Here is a 19,587-nt window from a genome sequence, read left to right on the forward strand (position 1 = left end):
GTTGCTTGCCGATTCCAAGCTTCATGATTCAAGCTTCATGCAGCTTCTTGTCCTGTAGGTACGCGTGAAGGTTGGCACCGGGATCCGTTGTGTACGTCCGGCACTGCGGCACCGAGCAGTAGCCTATCATGCTGAACGCCTTCAGAGGCAGCGACTACATATTATAGGGCTTTTAAGCTTTGTCAAGCACACATTCGAATCCGGAATCAGAACCGATTCATGCCTTAATGAGAACCGTAGCGCAGGCGGGACCTTAAACTTTCGTTTTCAGCTAGCTCCAGCGATTCTGAAGCAATCGACGGGGCCGCTGTGTCCACGTGATCTCTCAAACCACGTCACGCCGACGGCGGCGCCAGCTTTTCCAGTAGTGGAGCTCGCCCCAATAGTGTTTTAGTGAAAACGCAAGCCTGTGTTGCGGCAGGTTTATTTATCTGGCTGCGAGCATTATTTTCCACTTGCTTCTTTATTGCACTGGGTGATTACGCCACGACAGACTAAAGCAGGGCTGGATAAACACATCATGGTACTGTGTAATCTTTCTGTCTCAAATAATGAAAGGCTTGTGTAGTAGCTCTACTCAGACAAAACGTGTTGTACTTGTTGCAGTCGGTGGCAACCTAATAATTAAAAGGGCATGTGTACGCTTTCCAACTCAAACACAGATCACTAGAAAATGTATTCACCCATAGGCATGCCTACAACTGTGGTATGATCACAAATTACAGCATAAGGTATCGCACATGCAGTACATCGTACTTGATATAAACAAAAGAGATGAGGAAACGAAATAGTAAGTGGTGTCTGATTGACACTGGCTTTGCCAATTCCATATTAAAAAAAAATATTACATTGTACAGGCAAAGATGCGCCAGCGAATTAGGTTCGCCTACTTATCTGACGTCAAGTGGTCTCGGATGTTTCAAACAACTGCTTCCGGAAACAACGGTCTTTGTGTCACTGCTTCAGGATGAAACCTAAACCTCTAGTCAAAGTGTGCGAGAGATTCTCGTATGAGTGCTCAGCAAAAGATAACATTTTAGCCGGAAACAACTAGCTTTATTTTCCAATGAGCCTAACGTTTACGTTATTTTATTTATTTCAAAAGGCCCAATGCGGGCGTTACATAGGGGGGGATTCATCAAAGAAAACTTAACAATATACAACACAGAATATAAACTGCTGAAGACAGAAAAAAACAAGAAGCCAGGTACAAGATAATAGGGGAAAAATGGCTAGGAGCAGGCACTGAAAAAATACACATGTAGTACATCCCACAAAACAAAACAAAAATCCCACCTGCAGAAGTTACAAAACATGGCATCTAACATTTCACGGCACGGCCGACACGCACACTTACGGCTGCAATCAGCAAAGTCATTAGGTTGTGAGTGGATTCCAGCTGGCTAGCCTGTCTTTCAGAGGTGAACCGCAGCTGCACAGTATTTTTGTGGATTGAACCTTTTAATATGGAAGTTGTCACCGACTATGGTGTGCAAATTGCGCGTTTAAATCTGTGGCGCATGATCTGCATGAGGCGAAAAATGAATGCAACTTAAATGTAAAAAGCCTATTTTTTCACACTGTTGGCCTCAAGTTTTCTACTGACGTAACAAGTCCAGCTGCCGAAATCTCTCACCATTGTCGTGCCTTGGAGAACGGAGTATATCACAGTTGTCATATTCTGAGACCACGAATGGATAGTAGATGGACACAAGCTTGCCTGTGAGGGGAAAACAAACAAATAAATATTGATGGTTGATGGTGTAAGCGTCATCCCTCTGTGAAAATAATATTCACTATCCCTTGATTCCTTCTTCAAATCTGTCATATAAGTAGTTGTACTCAAGTATATATTACATACCAGTATCACTACAAACACTAGGCTTTTGCTAGTTACAAGTTCACAATAAAGACATCTTGGTAGATTATCTTCAAAGCTTATACTGCACAATGAGAAAATTTGAATAATGCGATGTGTTATTCTATTGTGATGTGCAAGAGTTATCTTGTAGCTCTTGTGCTGACTGGACATGCATTGCGTATTGGACCAGGAAGCAGCTAATTAGGCTATTGGTCCAACTATCTTTGTAGTACCTTAGCTATAGATGCCAATAAAGCTCTCTTGGGAAGAATCGCATCGAAAACAGATGACACGTACGTAGCACTGACAAAAAATATCAGTTTAAAGGAACGTTGTTTGTAAGTTTATTGCTTCTTATTCTGTATGGACGTGCCGTTAAGGAAAAACAAATTTCGAAAGAAATTTCCTGGGCAGGTTTCATTCAATTCACCTGTCGGGACAAATGAAATGCTTTTTTAAGAATGACACACACACACACACACACACACACACACACACACACACACACACACACACACACACACACACACACACACACGCACACACACACACACACACACACACACACACACACACACACACACACACACACACACACACACACACACACGCACGTACGCACACGCACACACACACACACACACACACATACGCACACACGCACGCACGCACGCACACACACACACACACACACACACACACACATTAATATAGTTCCAGCGCAATGTAATGAAGTTGTATATTCGTTACATCCTGACGTAACGATTTATGGATAACATTTTCAGCACTGCTGTGCGCATTCTCAGTTTTTTTTACAGCGAAATCGGTAGTGCGAGTCGATGAGGTGGAGAATGTCCTTTTCTAGTGACCACGAAAATTTGCTGAAGGGAAAGCTCAAGCCCACCTAATGTGATTACAATGTATGTTAAGCCTCACAAAGGACAGGAATGGGCCATTTTAGAAGTTTTCGTAGTTAGCAGGCTCACGAAGGTACTGGGTTTCGGTTCAACAGTTCGTTACTTCAGAACCCCCAGGGAAATCTGGAAAGAATACGATTGTAGATCAAACCTCATTTCAAGAGAAACATACTGGAGAACTTGCGTGGAGGCGCAGAAATAATTACGTAGGTGAGAATTGGGCTTCTTGGAATCTTGCTGGGAGAAAAAGGATCTTGCGTTTGTTTTTCCGAAGTGTTAAGAGAAGGAGAAATATAATTTAGAAGTAAAGTCTACTTTGGTATAAATATACTGGAGGGATTTAAAGATTTGTGCCCAATGGGGGTGCTGTCTGAAACACCAGTGCACTTCGTCGCATGCTTCGGGAGGGTGACATAGAAGATGACACGTCTTACGATTCCTTAATCTGGAAATAGCTTGACCACTTTCGGTATTGAATTTCAAAATTGGAGCATGGACCATAGAAATGTACGGAAAGATAATTTTTCAGATGTTCAACAAAATGAACAACTTTTCTGGAGATAACCACGCAAATACAAGCATCCACCATCAATCTCAAGTTTGGCCAGAAGAAATTTTGTTAGCTCAAATTACATGGTTCGAACAATGGGGGACAGTCGCCACTGAAGCGGCCTGTATATAACCTCTTAGGAGAGATGGTATACTCAATACCTTAGGAGAGAATTTCTTTGGTTTTCGTGCAGCGAATCACGAAATATTCTTTATCATTGTGTCATTACCTTTGTAGGGAGAGACCGTCATTGCATTTGGCACCTCATATCCTGGGGTTGCTTCAGGGTATAAGTATACAGGCTTCTTTATGCTGAAAAGAAAAGTGCGTGTGACCGTGTGTTTCAAAGAAACAAATGTTTCGCAGGAAAACAATTCTTTATCGCACTACCCACATCAGTAACCAATCATACGAGACGGTCGGGTACTACTGACGCAGTGCAGTTTGGGATAAGGCGCGCTGCTTTACGAAACTGCAGGGGGACTTCAGCTTAAAAAGAGGCACTTCTCCACGTGCTTGTGAATCACACGTGCTCTAGAAAAGGTCCCCTCGTTACCTCTGAAAAGCGAAGACCGATACCCGGTGACGTAGAAAGAATTCGAAACACCTAGAACTTGCTAAGCGGCGTTCCAGCAATCGGTAGAAACATGCAACTTTGTCGAATGATTGTTTGCTGTTTGCACAGGTGCTGCTGCTGCTTCGTTCGGCTACAGGACAGGCCGATAACGCCTTTACTCCGTCGGAACAAGCTGCTTCGTGTTTAGACGTGCGCAAGCTTCACGAAATCTTTGGAACTACGGAACGGGCAATGTCGCCGAAGGTGCGTGGACAGCGAAGGCACTAGGATCATCGACATCAACCCTGGGGCGGTTTCTTCTAGCCAGGAAGCTATCTGTGCCGTCAATGGGCTTGGCGGCACCGGAGAGACAAGAATGTTAAACCCTGTCTTGCTGTTTGCACAGGTTGGTCCCAAACGTTACTCTGACTCTATTCGAGATGATCGTCTTTGTCTTGTAGTGCTGCCGAGCCCACAGGCAGTCAGTGTACTTGTTGCCGACTGTTGGGAGGTCATTGTATTGCTACTAGCGTGTAGTGGAGACGTGGAAACAAACCCTGGCCCTCAAACGCAGGAACTGCTCTTACAGCTGATAGAAGGGCAAAGGGAAATCAAAGCAGAAATAACGGAAATGAAACAAAAAATTGTTAGTGCCGAAATGGCTTTGGCCCAGATTCCTACACTGGTAAAAAGGGTAGAAGTGACTGAAACAGAACTGTTAACTCTGCGGTACACTGTGGCGAAACTGATAAAAAAGGTTGACCAAATAGAGAATCACAGCAGAAGTAATAACATTGTGATCAGAGGCATTCCAGATGCGCAGAATGAGACGGAACAAGCTTTGAAGCAGGAGGTTGTAGTGGGAGTTATGCAGGGGAAACTGAATCTATCAGTTACAAGTGTCGAACGTATACATCGAATTGGAAAACCTTCTTCAAACGAACCAAGACCCATCATTATGCGCCTGGGAAGCCTCACAGAAAAAAATGACGTACTACGCAATCGCAATAAGCTCAGGGGCACAAATATTTTCATCAATGAGGACTTCTCGTATGATGTAAGAAGGAAAAAACAATGCCTTTGCAACAGCGCATTAGAAAACAAGAAAAGAAAAGAGAAAGTCGCACTTGTGTATGATAAAATAAAGATAAACGGAGTGATGTACGCATGGGATGAAGCCTCAAACCAACGCTATAGGGTGACTGACAGCCCGTCTAATACAGGTGCAAGAACCACTGCTTCCTTAAATGACTGACATACGCATCCGGGCAAGCTTCGGCTACTGAACGTCAATGCCCGTAGCCTTGTTAATAAGGCTGTAGACCTGGAGCACGTTTTGCTTGAGCATCACCCAGATATAGTATTTGTAACAGAAACGTGGCTACATGAGGGTGTCCGAGATTCAAATGACCGCAGTAGCAGGGATGGGGGCGTTGCCATCTTTCTGGAATGCAGCCTTAAATACACGGTCCTTTACAAACCGTCCTACATTGAAGCAATATGTTGCAAAATTCTTGGACGCCCTGACTTGATTGTGGGATGCGTGTATCGCGCTCCGGGAAGTGCTGCCGTTAGTATTGATGCACTGAATAAGAAACTGCATGGCTTACGCGTTCAGAACAAAAACGTTATCATAGCGGGGGATTTCAATCTTCCAGACGTTGAATGGGACGAAATGGAAACGGGTACGCGAGACCGCGACGCAGGCTCGGCAATTATAGTTATGTGCTTCTCACATGGACTTACACAAGTAGTACGTGACTTTACTAGGGTCTGCGGTAATACCAAATCTGTTCATGACCTCTTTTTTTTAAGTCATAACATTCTATCGAGATACTATAGAGTTGACATTTTGCCCGGGATCGGATCACTCGATTGTAAGATTGTCCTTAAATATAAGCTCCTTTTCAAGGGTCCGTAGGCTTGTTTCACATTACAGACAGTTTAATGAAGCTGATGATACTGCAATAATAGATGAACTAGCCTTCCCTTTTGAGAAGCTTGAAAAATTAAGTGAAAATGAATCTGCGCATATCAGTGAGTTGTGGTTAAACTTTAGGCGAACGGTTCACAAATGTACATGCCGCTATATACCTCTCAAATGTACAACAAAACGAATGCACAGCCCATGGATTACGAGAGAGATCACACAACTGAAAAGAAATGTGGCAAGGCGTAGGACACTTTATAAGCGTACACATGATTCCGCTGTTCGTGATGATATGTCAAACTTAAGTAAACAGCTAAAGTTAATGATGAAGGGATCCAGGGACAAGTACTATGGTGTCACTATGGATACTGTTCTACGTGAATCACCCCAAAAGTTTTGGAGGCACCTGGCGTCAACTAAGAAGGTAGTCACTAAAATAAGCACAGAAGAGGGACTTATTGAGGAAAAAGGTCATATAGCGGACGCCTTCAATAACTTTTTTGCTAGTGTGTTCACCAGTGATGACGGAAAGCAGTGAAAATTTGAGGTACACCAACAGCTACCTGTTGCAGAGGAACTGCGGGTAACGTATTGTTACGTAGGAAGACACCGACGAAAAGCTATTTACAAGTATATTTACAAGGCAATACGCCGCAGTTGGCCAAGAGGCAACAGCCCGCGCTAGCTTCCAATCGTCGTCGTCGTCGTCTTCTTACTGCTGGGCTCTTCGTCATTTGAAATACTATCCCGTAGCACTACCCCCGGCGGCAAAAGCGCCGTCCAGGAGCGACTAAAGGCCGGACTCTGAAGCAGTGTAGTAGGTCTTGAGCCTACTGACGTGCACGACATCACTAGATGCCAGAGTAGATGACGAGGTTGAGCGTACAGGAGAAATTTCGTACGTCACAGGCGTCACCTGGCGCAGCGCACGGTAGGGTCCTGTGTATCGCGAAAGGAGCTTTTCTGAAAGTCCGACGTGACGAGAGGGCGACCACAGGAGCACGAGTGCACCAGGCGAAAACTGTACGTCACGGTGGCGGGCGTTGTACTGACGCTGCTGCGTGGTTTGCGAGTCCGTCAGTCGAGCACGGGCAAGCTGGCGTGCATAGTCGGCGAGGGCGATGGCGTCACGCGCATACTCGGTTGTTGAGGTCGAAGCAGGGGGAAGTACCGTGTCAAGGGGCAAGGTCGGTTCGCGACCGTAGAGTAGATAAAATGGAGAAAATCCGGCGGTGTCGTGCCGGGAAGAATTATAAGCAAATGTGACGTAAGGAAGGGCAACGTCCCAGTCGTGGTGGTCCTTCGAAACGTACTTGGACAGCATGTCGGTAAGAGTACGGTTTAACCGCTCTGTCAGGCCATTGCTTTGAGGATGGTGTGAGGTAGTCAGCTTGTGTTGAATAGAGCAGGAACGCACAATGCCGGCGATAACCTTCGAGAGGAAGTTACGACCACGTTCAGTAAGCAGCTGTCGCGGAGCGCCATGCACTAAGATAATGTCAGGCAAGAGAAAGTCCGCGACGTCAGTGGTGCAACTGGTAGGGATAGCCCGCGTGATAGCGTATCGTAATCAGTTGCGACGGCTACCCATTTGTTCCCAGAGGATGAAGTGGGAAAGGGACCGAGGAGGTCTAATCCAACACGAAAGAACGGTTCCACAGGGATGGTGATCGGCTGGAGATGACCGGAAGGTAGCACCTGAGGTGTTTTCCGACGCTGGCAGGGATCACAGGCAGCAACATAGCGTCGGACGGAGCGAGCGAGACCAGGCCAATAGAAGCGGCGGCGGACGCGGTCGTACGTGCGGGTTACCCCAAGATGTCCTGCAGTGGGTGCGTCATGCATCTCAAAGAGCACAGTCTGTCGTAGATGTTTTGGCACGACAAGAAGAAGATCAGGGCCATCAGGGAGGAAGTTCCTTCGGTACAGAATGCCGCCCTGCAGGACATATCGGCGAACGGATGCGTCGGTAGGTGTAGAGCGTAGACGCTCGATGAGTACTCGCAGCGATAGGTCTCGGCACTGCTCATCGGCGATGTTAGCGAAGGCAGACACAGAGAAAACGCCGTCGGCGATACTACTGTCCGCGTCGTCAGGCTCGTCTAGCGGGTAGCGAGACAGGCAGTCAGCGTCCTTGTGTAGTCGGCCAGATTTGTAGGTGACAGAGAACGAATATTCTTGGAGGCGTAAGGCCCAGCGACCAAGTCTTCCTGTAGGGTCTTTCAATGAGCATAACCAGCAAAGCGCGTGATGGTCTGTGATAACGGGAAAGGGTCGGCCATATAAGCATGGGCGGAACTTCGCAACCGCCCAAACTATGGCCAGACACTCACGCTCAGTGATGGAATAGTTGCGCTTCGCGGGCGAGAGGAGCCTGCTGGCGTAAGCGATAACATGGTCGTGGCCACGCTAGCGTTGTGCCAGTACTGCGCCAATTCCGTGACCGCTGGCATCAGTACGGACTTCGGTAGGCGCAGAAGGATCGAAATGGGCCAGAACGGGAGGCGTTATGAGAAGGTCGATTAGAAGCGAGAATGCAGAGGCCTCGTTATCGCCCCACTGGAAAGGGGCGTCTTTTTTCAAAAGCTCGGTTAGTGGTCGTGCTATGGCCGCGAAATTTTCCACGAAACGGCGGAAGTACGAACAAAGTCCGATGAAGCTGCGCACATCCTTGACACACTTCGGAACAGGGAAGTGCGTAACAGCATGGATCTTGCCTGGGTCCGGTTGCACTCTGTTCGCGTCAACGAGATGTCCAAGGACGGTAATCTGGCGACGGCCGAATTGGCACTTCGATGCGTTGAGTTGCAGACCGGCTCGCCAAAAGACGTCCAGGGCTGCAGAGAGACGCTCGAGGTGCGTAGCGAATGTTGGGGAGAATACTATAACGTCGTCCAAGTAGCACAGGCACGTGGACCATTTGAAACCGTGAAGAAGGGAGTCCATCATGCGTTCAAAAGTGGCAGGAGCGTTACATAGACCGAACGGCATCACTTTGAATTGATAAAGACCGTCGGGTGTTACAAAGGCAGTCTTCTCACGGTCGAGATCGTCCACGGCAATCTGCCAATAGCCGGAGCGAAGGTCAATAGAAGAGAAATAGCGAGCACCGTGGAGGCAGTCAAGGGCGTCATCAATCCGAGGTAGGGGATACACGTCCTTTTTGTGTAACCCTGTTAAGGTGCCGATTATCCACGCAAAAGCGCCATGAGCCATCCTTTTTTTTTTTACCAGCACAACAGTTGACGCCCATGGACTACATGACGGTTCAATAATGTTCTTGGCAAGCATTTTGCGAACTTCGGTGTGAATAACTTGACGCTCAGCCGGTGATACTCGATACGGGCGGCGATGAATAGGAGTGGCATCGCCGGTATTAATGCGATGTTTAACAGCCGTTGTTTGGCCAAAGGACGATCGTTAAAAGTAAAAAATATCTTGGTAGGAAATCAGAACACGGTAGAGCGCACGAGCGTGCTCGGACGGCATGTCGGGTGCAATCATTTTCTGTAAGTTGGCGATGGTATAAGTTGCCGACTGCGATGGTAGAGGAGGATCGACTGAATTGTCTACTGAAATCGATGCTACAGAGTGATCCTCGAATGGGCAAAGTTGGGCCAGAGACATCCCGCGTGGCAGCACTTGTGTCGTCAAGCCAAAATTGACCACCGGCAGGCAGACGCAATTCGCCGTAATAGATAAAACTGTATGAGGTATTGTGATCCCGTGTGTAAGGAGGACGTCTTGCATAGAGCCGCGATGTAGTGACCGTCGGGGACTGGTGGGGATGACACGAAGTCAACGTAAGTCAGTGCCGAAGGTGGCAAGCGAACAAAGTCGACGGAACTGAGGCGAGTAGGGTGTTGTTCAGCGGGATCCAGAACAGGCAGGTCGAGGCGGAGAGTACTAGCGGAGCAATCGATGAGAGCAGAACGTGCGGAGATGAAGTCTAAACCGAGGATGCTGTCGTGGCGACAGTGAGCGATGACTCTGAATAGCACGGTAGTGGAGCGATCGGCGAAGGAGACGCGGGCGGCACACGTACCAATTACAGGGGCTGTTCCGCCATCGGCGACACGGACAACAGGCGTCGTGGCGGGCGTGATTATTTTCCTCAGCCGGTTACGAAGGTCAGCGCTCATTAATGACGAATGCGCCCCCGTGTCTGTGAGAGCAGATACAGGAACACCGTTCCTGTGTTCAGATGAAGGTTCAGAAGAGTGGGCAACGTCAGGACAGGATTTGGCGGCGTAGGGAGCAATGCAGCGTCACCTTGAGGCGCTGCATCGTCTAGTTTTCCGGCTGGGAGCGGCGTCCGAAGGGAGTTGGCGAATAGGAGCGACGGGGATGGGGGGAGCGAGATTGTCGTCGTTGGGGCGAAGGCGAACGAGAATAGGGGCGGTTCGGCGCAGGAGAATCGGTTGCGGCATTATCTGAGCGGGCAGCATAGGGACGAGAAAGGCCACCTGGGGGGCGAGAGTTGCCAGTATATGTAGACTGGTTCAGGGAATTCCAGCGACTGCGACAGTACCGAGAAATGTGCCCAATTCGATGGCAGTGAAAGCAAATTGGTTTGTCGTCTGCAGTGCGCCATTCAGAGGGGTTGCGGAAACGTGCTGGGTAAGAAGGTGCGGGACGGGGTGGAATCGAAGAAGCCGGGTGGGTATCAGGGCGATGGGCCGAGCAGATGGTTTGAATACCCATGTTGGCGAACTCCTGGCGGACAACTGCCTGGATCAGGGAAACAGTGACAGCAGGTGCATTGGAGGGGCTGGAGTCGAAGGCAGCCGGATTGGCGGCCTCGATCTCAGGCCGCACAATCCTCGTAACACCGCCAGTGTTGTTGGGACGAGGAGCGTCGGCACAGGAAGATGTCGCTGGGGTGTTGGGCAGACGGGCAAACTGTTGGCCGATACGTCGGCTTTTGGCGAGTTCCAGGCGGCGGCACTCTTTTATAACTGCATCCACCGTCGCCACGTTGTTAAATACGAGCAAGTTGAAGGCGTCATCGGCAATGCCTTTGAGGATGTGGGAGACCTTGTCGGACTCAGTCATGTGTGCGTCAACTTTGCGGCACAGAGCCAAGACGTCCTGAATGTACGTGACGTAGGGCTCCGTTGACGTCTGCACACGACCGGAAAGCGCCTTCTGCGCGGCAAGTTGGTGACCGTAGGGGTTGCCGAACAAGTCTCGAAGCTTTTGCTTAAGCGAATCCCAACTGGTCAGCTCATCTTCGTGCGTCCGATACCAAACTCGAGGTGTGCCACCGAGGTAAAAGACTACGTTGGCGAGCATGATAGTAGGGTCCCACCGGTTATTGCGGCTGACGTGTTCGTACAGGCTGATCTAGCCATCGACGCCTTCCCCATCTTTTGCCGAGAATACGTCAGGATCACGGGGAGAGGGGAGAGTGATGTAGGTCGTCGAAGTGGCAGCAGGTGTCGGAGCCGGCGGAGTCGAGTTGTCGTCGCCGAGAGCCATGACGGAAGGCTCGACGTACCGTCCACTGCGAAGCTCCGTGACGAGGTACAGCTAACGTCCACCTCCACCAGATATGTTACGTAGGAAGACACCGACGAAAAGCTATTTACAAGTATATTTACAAGGCAATACGCCGCAGTTGGCCAAGAGGCAACAGCCCGCGCTAGCTCCCAATCGGCGTCGCCGTCTTCTTACTGCTCGGCTCTTCGACATTTGAAATACTATCCCGTAGCAGTATGAAGGAATATTAAACTTGCTGCTTAACCTAAATACAAAGAAATCGGCAGGTCCTGATGAGATACCAAATCTGTTCTTAAAGAGGTATGCTGAGTGGACTGCAAAGTACCTCTTCATTATCTTCACGAAGTCACTACGGTCAGGCACACTTCCGGCAGAATGGAAAATTAGGAAAGTTATACACGTATTTAAAGACGGTGACACCACGTCTACTGCCAATTACAGGCCCATTGCACTAACGTCTGGCTGTTCTAAAGTGTTAGAACTTATTGTTTCTAAGTACATTCGGCTGTTTTTGTCACAGAACAATATTCTTAGTAACTATCAACATGGGTTTCGCGAGGGCTTGTCAGCCGTAACGCAATTACTAGAAAGTGTTCACGATTTCAGCAAAGTTATCGATGGCAAGGGACAAACAGATCTGATCTTTCTCGACTTCAAAAAGGCATTTGATAAGGTTAATCATAGAAAACTGTTAATTAAACTAAAGGCTATTTTAGGTGATACAGGTGTAGTCAAATGGGTGGAGGACTTTCTTACTGATCGCCGACAGTTCGTCAGTATTGATGAAAATAGGTCCGAGGTCTGTGAGGTCGAATCAGGCGTGCCTCAATGTTCAGTTCTTGGGCCTGTGCTGTTTCTGGTATATATAAACGATCTTATCGAAGAATCGGCCACAGTTACAGCGAGGTTATTCGCAGATGACTGTGTCATATATACAGAAGTGAAATCTATTAGTGACAGATACTTTTAAATAACTTCTTAGGAAAAGTGCACCAATGTTGCGACACGTGGCAGATGTCTCTTAACCCAGCAAAGACTGTATGTATGACCACCACACACAAACATGAACCTCTGTCGTTCACATACTCTACAAGGTGAACCACTTCATCGTGTAACCGAGTACAAATATCTCGGAATTTTAATAACTTCTGACCTTAGTTGGACACCACACATTAAAAAAGTAGTAGGGAAAGCCAACCAGACATTAGGCTATATTCGACGTGTCCTTAAGCTAGCATCTCCAGCCACAAAACTGACTGCTTATAAAGTGCTCGTGCGCCTAATAGAATATGCATGTGAGGTGTGGGATCCGTATTTGAAAGATTCACTGGCAAAATTGGAGCAAGTTCAAAAACGTGCATTGCGGTTTACTTATTCCCGATACCGCCGGCAAGACGCCGTAACACCACTTTACGCGAGAGCAAACCTGCTCCTACTTACTGTCAGGAGGAAGGAAAAACGACTTAGCCTTTTCTATTTAATCAATAATGAGCTTCTGCTTGTTGATAAGTCTCGCTACATAAATGAATCTAAGACCCGCATAGTGCGAAATAAACATAGCAGACACGTTAAGGAAAATCGATTTCACAAGCATTGCTACAAATACTCATTCTTTCTTTCGACAGCACGGGACTGGAATCGTCTCCCTGCAAACATTGTAAACGCAGGGACCCGCGAGCAGTTTTCCGAACCTTTGTCCGAATATTTTCAATAGCGCATATATTGCTGTATTACTGTATTCTATTGTTCCGTTCACTGCTTGCTGTATATTTATATATTGTTGCTACTCCTGTCTTGGTCCTGATGTGGACCGACAGTATCTGTAAATAAAATAAAATAAATAAATAAAATAATGCGAACTTTTGTTGCATGTAAACTTCGATGTTCGCATGAAGTAGTAGATGTAGTAGGAGGGCCTGTAAGTTGGACCCACTTTGTGTTTGCGTATTTGATTTACAAACCGGAGAATCGACTGAAAGGCAAGTTCAAGCGGAACGCAACAAGCGGTGGAGCTGAAGAAGTGCGTGGAGCAGTCCACGGGTGCAAACGCCGTAGGCGAAGAGTGGGATAAAGCACTCATCGAAAGGAAAGAAATTTAAATACACGATCAACTTAGGTCCACTTAAAGGAACCCGAGAAAAATTGTCGAGTATGCTTGCCAGGATAAGACTTGCTTGTTGTGCTTGCTTGTTGTTGTGGAATTAAAAAAAAACTTCAAATAAGCATTGGTAGCCAAAACCGAGGCCGCATCTATAGGTTGGAATATTTTTCAAAGTTTATGACGTTCTTTAGTAAAAACTTACAAATTTCACTGGTTTCCGTGAAAGCTTAGGGATCAACTACGGATTCTAAGGAATCTATTCTCGTTTTTTTTTGAGCTTGCTCTCAGATGATGTTTTTTATGTGAGTGTCCTACACTTTTGTTTGTATCTGCTGAAAATTTTACCTTGTTTGGTTGCGGTTACGATGTTCAGAACCATTCTAACCGCAAGACTTTTGGTGGCAAGTTATATCATGCGTGTGGCATATCTTTGTCGTTTTAATATTACCGATGCAAGGCGGAATTTCACTGAATATGTTTTGTTTGAGAACAAGGCAGCCACCAATTTCCTATGTCGGGCCACAATAAGTCCATCCGCAGCTTCTTTACTAGCACGACAGCCCTGGTGCGCAAGCGGGTAGCTGTGGTGACGACTACTGAAATTTCACTGTCTTCATTTTTAATGCCAACGCAGAACCACGGAGGACCCAGCGGGTAGCAAACAATGCACGCTGGTGCCATCAAATGTACCATAGTGACCAGTGTTGTCTGATAATTGGTGGCATGATCGCAAATATTTTTTAAATGCGGATTTCAAACTCGTAGATGCGATCACCGGTTTGACTGTCTTGGAAAGAGCGGAGCCATACGGTAAAACATACCTGGGCTCACCTGGGCCATGGTATTTTTCAGCCGCCACAATTCTCGTCAGGCAATCATGCACCAATTAGCCCAGCAGCGCGTTTTACTGAACATGTGACGCAGGCACGCGCCTTCTCGTGCGACATGTCTGACGGCGTGCACGGCGCGCTATATCATGAATGAGTTCACACTCATTCCAATGACGGAGTCTTAGATACGCCGTGAGTAACGGTAGAGGCCCACTTCAAATAATTCGAACTGCATAGGTAGAAGCTTTTTCCGGAGACCTGCAATAGCTGCTTCGCGTCTAGCTCTAACGTGCAGCTTAGGGCGTGAACGATAATACCACGCGATATCTATAAATAGTGCAATTCATAAGACTGACAATTCGCTGCACAATAAGAAAGAAATTAGGGCAGAAACTCCAAACTCGAGAATTGTTACATAGCGCATAGTATTCTTTGTATTTACTTACGAAGCTTATACTGTGGCCTTGAAACCAAGATCGCCGTATCTTAATAGATAATACGAAAGACTAGCACGCACACTATGAAGATCTGCCCTGTAAACTTCTTTTTACCTCCAATCTTGTGGCTGGTAAGTGAAAGAAATGTTGTGGTGGTTTTTTTTTAGATGCGAGGCACTTATTGGCCAACATTTGCTACTTTGACAGCATTTATCTAGCGGCCTATGTCTTGGTGATCTCATGGTCGTTTCGTTAACTTGGTAAGTGCCAGAACTGGCATAGTATGACAAGAGTGTATGACGAACATAGATAGTTATAACTTGAATTTCATGAAATGTATGTCATGTAGGCCATGAATCAGTGGCCTACGTCTGGGTGCTCCCATGGTCGTTTCGTTAACATGGTATGCACCCGAATTGGCATAGTATGACGAACACAAGTGACAGGTCATGACGTGAACGTCATGACATGCGTATCACGTAAGTCATGAAACAACCGACTTCGTCTTGTTGCTCTCGTGGTCATTTGTTAACTTGGTAAGCTCTCTCCAAACACTGCTTCGCATAACATCGATTCCCAAAAGGCGTGCGATCTGCCGGCTTCTTTTCTTCTCGTTTTTGGCCAGTGATATGCTCACCTGCGTTCCAGCGCAGAAGCTCTTTAAGCTTCTCCCTGTCGTTGTAGACGCAATTTTCTGGTTGCTTCAGTTTTCCACGCGTACGTTGTCCGCGCAAGCTCCCTCCTGCATTCTAACTGCGCCTCCGTGAGGCCAAAATCAAACGCGCCAAGGGCCTGAACGCACTCGCTTACCTGCGAGAAGTTCGTGAGGGCGTTAGATGCCGGTTATTCATGCACGCGTCCATGGCGTAAGGGTTTTAATATCTGCATTCTGTTCTCGACATCGTGCGTTCGAATCCTGCCCGCGGACATTTTTAATGGTGTTTATTTAAGGCCTTATATAACAGCCCTTCGTTTAAAACTGAGAGTGTACAAAGTCACGAAGCCGGTGAAAGCCATATGGAGGTTGCTTTGAAACACTGCTCAAGACAGATAGCACCTGTCTTAGTAATACTATTCAACAACTCACTAGAAATTCAAAACCTGCCCAAAAGAGCCAACGTCCCTACGATACTTAAAAAGGGGCATGGCGCACAGATAGGCAATTACAGCGAGTATCTTTACCTCAGTGCTTACTCTCTCCCTTTCTTTCTCTTTCTATTCCCCTTTCCCCCACTCCAGTGTAGGGTAGCAAACGGGATGCTGTTCTGGTTTACCTCCCTGCCTTTCCTAGCCTTGTTTTCTCTCTCTCGAAAATGTCTTGCATTCTAATCCGATGAAGAATTTTTAAGCAAAAAGCTTTTTTTTCCTCAGCTCAGCCTGGTTTCCATTCTGGTTTTTCATGCGCAACACAACTGGCCGAACTTACGCTTGACAATGCAGTCAGCTTGGACCATTGTGAACAAATAGATGCGCTCTTCCTAGATTTGCGGAAAGCATTTGATGTCCCGCATAAGCTGCTTTACTTAAAATTATTATTCCTGGGCATTCCTGAACATATTGTTGTCTGGATAAAGGATTATTTACACCTGCGGAAACAGTAGGTTGTTCTCAATGGGGTGACATCGGCTCCAATGCAAGTGATATTGGGAGTGCCTCAAGGCTCTGTACATTGGTCACTTTTATTTCTTGTTTATATTAATGATTTAGCAGTAGGCATTAATTCAAGCATTAGAGTGTATGCCGATTACCGTATCATGTATCGTCCACTGAAATGCCATGCCGAAAGATATGTCTTGCAGGACGACCTTGAAAAAGTGTCTGTCTTGTGCAACAGGTAGCAGATGACTCTGAATACGGGTAAATATGTGCAGTTTACAAAGAAAAAGGGAAAAAAATTCCCCAGTTCCTTTAAGGTAAATAATATTGCGCTCATTGCCACTGAGCGTGTTAAACACCTCAGAGTTAAGTTTTCTGAAACCCTTGACTGAATGGGCTAATCACGTTTACTCCGTTACCGCAAAAGCTTGCCGTCTTTTTCACTTTTTCCAACGAAATTTCAAGCATTCTCCGTAATCACTAAAAGCAACCTTGTATTTGACTAGCGTTAGGCGTATTCTAGAATATGTATGCGTAACCTGGGATCCGGACACTAAAAACCTCATAGACAAAATGAAATAAGTACAGAAACAAGCATCACGCTTCGTAACAGGAAATTATAATTTTGCTGTCAGAGGATCCAGAATACGGGAAGGGTTGGGTTGGAAAACTCTTTCTTCAGGCAAAAAAATCCCAAGATTGAAATTCCTTTACAGTATGCAGCACAGTAAAACGGGTATTGACAATACACTGTTCATTAAGGAGCCGCATTACGTTTCACCTAGGAGAGACCACGCTAACAATATTAGAGCTTATCAGTGCCATACCAGCCTGTTTAGATATTAACTTTTTCCTAAAACAATTAAGATTTTCAATGAGCACCTTAATAAAATAATGGCAGCGTCTAGTATTGAAAATTCTATTGAGAGCCATAATCTTTGAATATTATTTTATTCATTTCTGAACATACACGACTGTGTGCACTGTTTTTCCATTTTTGTTACTCTACAAATTATTGTACTCTTTGTTAGTTTGTCTTCCATTATCGCGAATTTCAATGCTTAACCGTTGTTACATTTACTGATCTATTCTTTTGATATTGAGCATTTTTCTATTGTGACCTGCTGTATTTGAACCCCCATAGAATAATGCCGCACAGACGATGTAGGTATGACGAATAAATAAATAAATAAATAAATAAATAAATAAATAAATAAATAAATAAATAAATAAATAAATAACTAAATAAATAAATAAATAAATAAATAAACTTTAGGCAAATGCATGTAGAAACGAACGCTTCCATGATGGCTGGCAAAATATCGTGTCGGTGGTTCCAGTGCCCACAAGTACGGGGCAGAAAGCTCCGTACTGCATTCACCAAAATTCACCTGTTCAAGCCTAGATGGCGCTACGTATTTGCTGAGACACGAAACGGAAGGACGAACTGAACGAAGTCGAAAGTGTCCCGGAACCCTAGACAAAAAATTATATGCATGAAAAAAATAGGTTATGAGATATAATGGAGGCGGTGCCCCTGAAGTGAACATGGCACGCTCGCTAGGCTAAGGCATGACGGAAGATAGGGAGGGAATACCGCTTGCGAACGCTAGTCAAGGACACGGGAGAGTCCAATTATTTTGGCGGCGAAGCTCACCTCATGGTAGCATGCCAGTGGGACATTTGTATTCCTCTTATTCATCTGATAATTCACTAATTTTAAGAATTATGGGGGGTAAAAAGCTACATGCACTGTTTTACAGCTTGGAGCGTATATACGAATTTATACAATCGGGTCTGGTGATGGACCCTTTATGTTGCGGCAGTATGCTATGATGCGCATTGATGCTTGCTAATTGTATCGAAGCGTCAAGAATCATTTGAATGCACACCGAGATGTAATCGTTCGTAGTTTGATGTTTGTCCAATTTCCGACGCGCAAGGATAGCCTTGAGCGCGTTTTTTCATAGTTCTTAGGCGGACTAAGTGGAAAATGCTACAAATGTTGCAGTGCTCAAGCTGGATGCAAAATCGAAGCCCACCTGCGTTTTAGTTGACTACAGAAGGTAACTCTCCCAGCTACTCATTGAAAAGTCCGACTAGTGTCTACTTGGCTATGAACTTAGCATTCTTTGGAAAGACGCAATGAAACTGACAAGCATTACATCCTTTCATTGAAGCGACGCATTGAAGTGATGGTAGGTTAATGTTTATCTTCGCTAAAAGGCTCTGCGTAAACACGACCTGAGGAAGCTTGTATCTTGGCCCCATGGAATGATGACAAAATGTAGTTATTAAGGGATGGCGCGAAGGCCTATAATGGAGAATAGGAAGAGAAGGGGGGAGGCGTATTCAGAGCCGTCCTAGAAGCTGCGCGTTTTTGGCGAAAGCCAAGAGCGAGTCCAGAATGACCCTGTCAGAATCCATCGAGCCAGTTGCCGGTCTAATCCACTCCTCGTAGGACGACACTCGCACCGCCCTCAGAATAAAAAGGTAGTACCAGTTTTCTCACAAACACCGGGTAACTTGTCCCGGGAACATCTTCCTACATTATAGAAAGCACGCCTTCGCCATGTGCTTACTCGCCCACTCTTCCTTGTCGTCTCGCTTGCTTTTAGTGCGCCACCAACTGATTGATCCTCGTATCTATAGCGTGTGTTGCACTGATCTTGCGGCGACAACAGCGTGTCGCTATAAGGAAAACAGCTCCTCCATAATCTTTAGCGTGCACGACTCGGAAGGAACAGCGTAAACGCGATGTAGGGAAACGAAGGGTGATCTTTTTTCGGTTGCCAGTAACACCGCTCGGACGCAGCACATTCAAAGACTACTCGCTGAAAAAGATTTATAAAGCTGAATTGAAAACACATTTTCTAACTATGCTAGGGTGTTTCAGGACTCCGTCATCTAACAAACACGATAAGCGAAGGTCAAACAAAAGACTTACATTCTCGCCGTCGTGTTGTCCCAGTAATACGTCTCGGCAAGGGAGTATTTTTCTTCGTGATTCCACTCGTAGTTTCTCCCATGGAAGCACTGGCCATCCCCTCCGAGGAGGAGGTCACGTTCGAACGATCTTTGGTACAGCACGAAGACGGAGGTCTGAAGAAAGGCCTGCAGCGAAAGTGGGAGAAGAATGGTGATTTTGATGCAGCATCATTCATGCATAACTTCGGCGCACAATATTTATGCTAGCGATATGAGCGGTGAAACTGTGGCATCAAAGCTAATAACCCAAATATGGGTACTTGAGAAGGCGGTGCTCCTGGCGTTTATGCCAGGCATTCCCGCGAAGATTTAACAAATA

General features: G+C 46.3%; 1 protein-coding gene across 1 annotated transcript in view; it reads right to left on the minus strand.

The window, feature by feature from the left end:
- The window catches only part of LOC129380127 (uncharacterized), a 36,618-nt gene that overhangs the window by 2,872 nt on the left and 14,159 nt on the right, over positions 1–19,587 (minus strand). The window contains exons 3-5 of the mRNA XM_055076476.1: positions 19,228–19,394; positions 3,558–3,640; positions 1,637–1,720 (exon numbers count right to left, since the gene is read on the minus strand). Coding sequence (XP_054932451.1) covers positions 1,637–1,720; positions 3,558–3,640; positions 19,228–19,394 — 334 coding nt within the window. The remainder of the gene's footprint in view (positions 1–1,636; positions 1,721–3,557; positions 3,641–19,227; positions 19,395–19,587) is intronic.

Source organism: Dermacentor andersoni, chromosome 2 (genome assembly GCF_023375885.2).
Source record: "Dermacentor andersoni chromosome 2, qqDerAnde1_hic_scaffold, whole genome shotgun sequence".
Classification (NCBI taxonomy): domain Eukaryota; kingdom Metazoa; phylum Arthropoda; class Arachnida; order Ixodida; family Ixodidae; genus Dermacentor; species Dermacentor andersoni.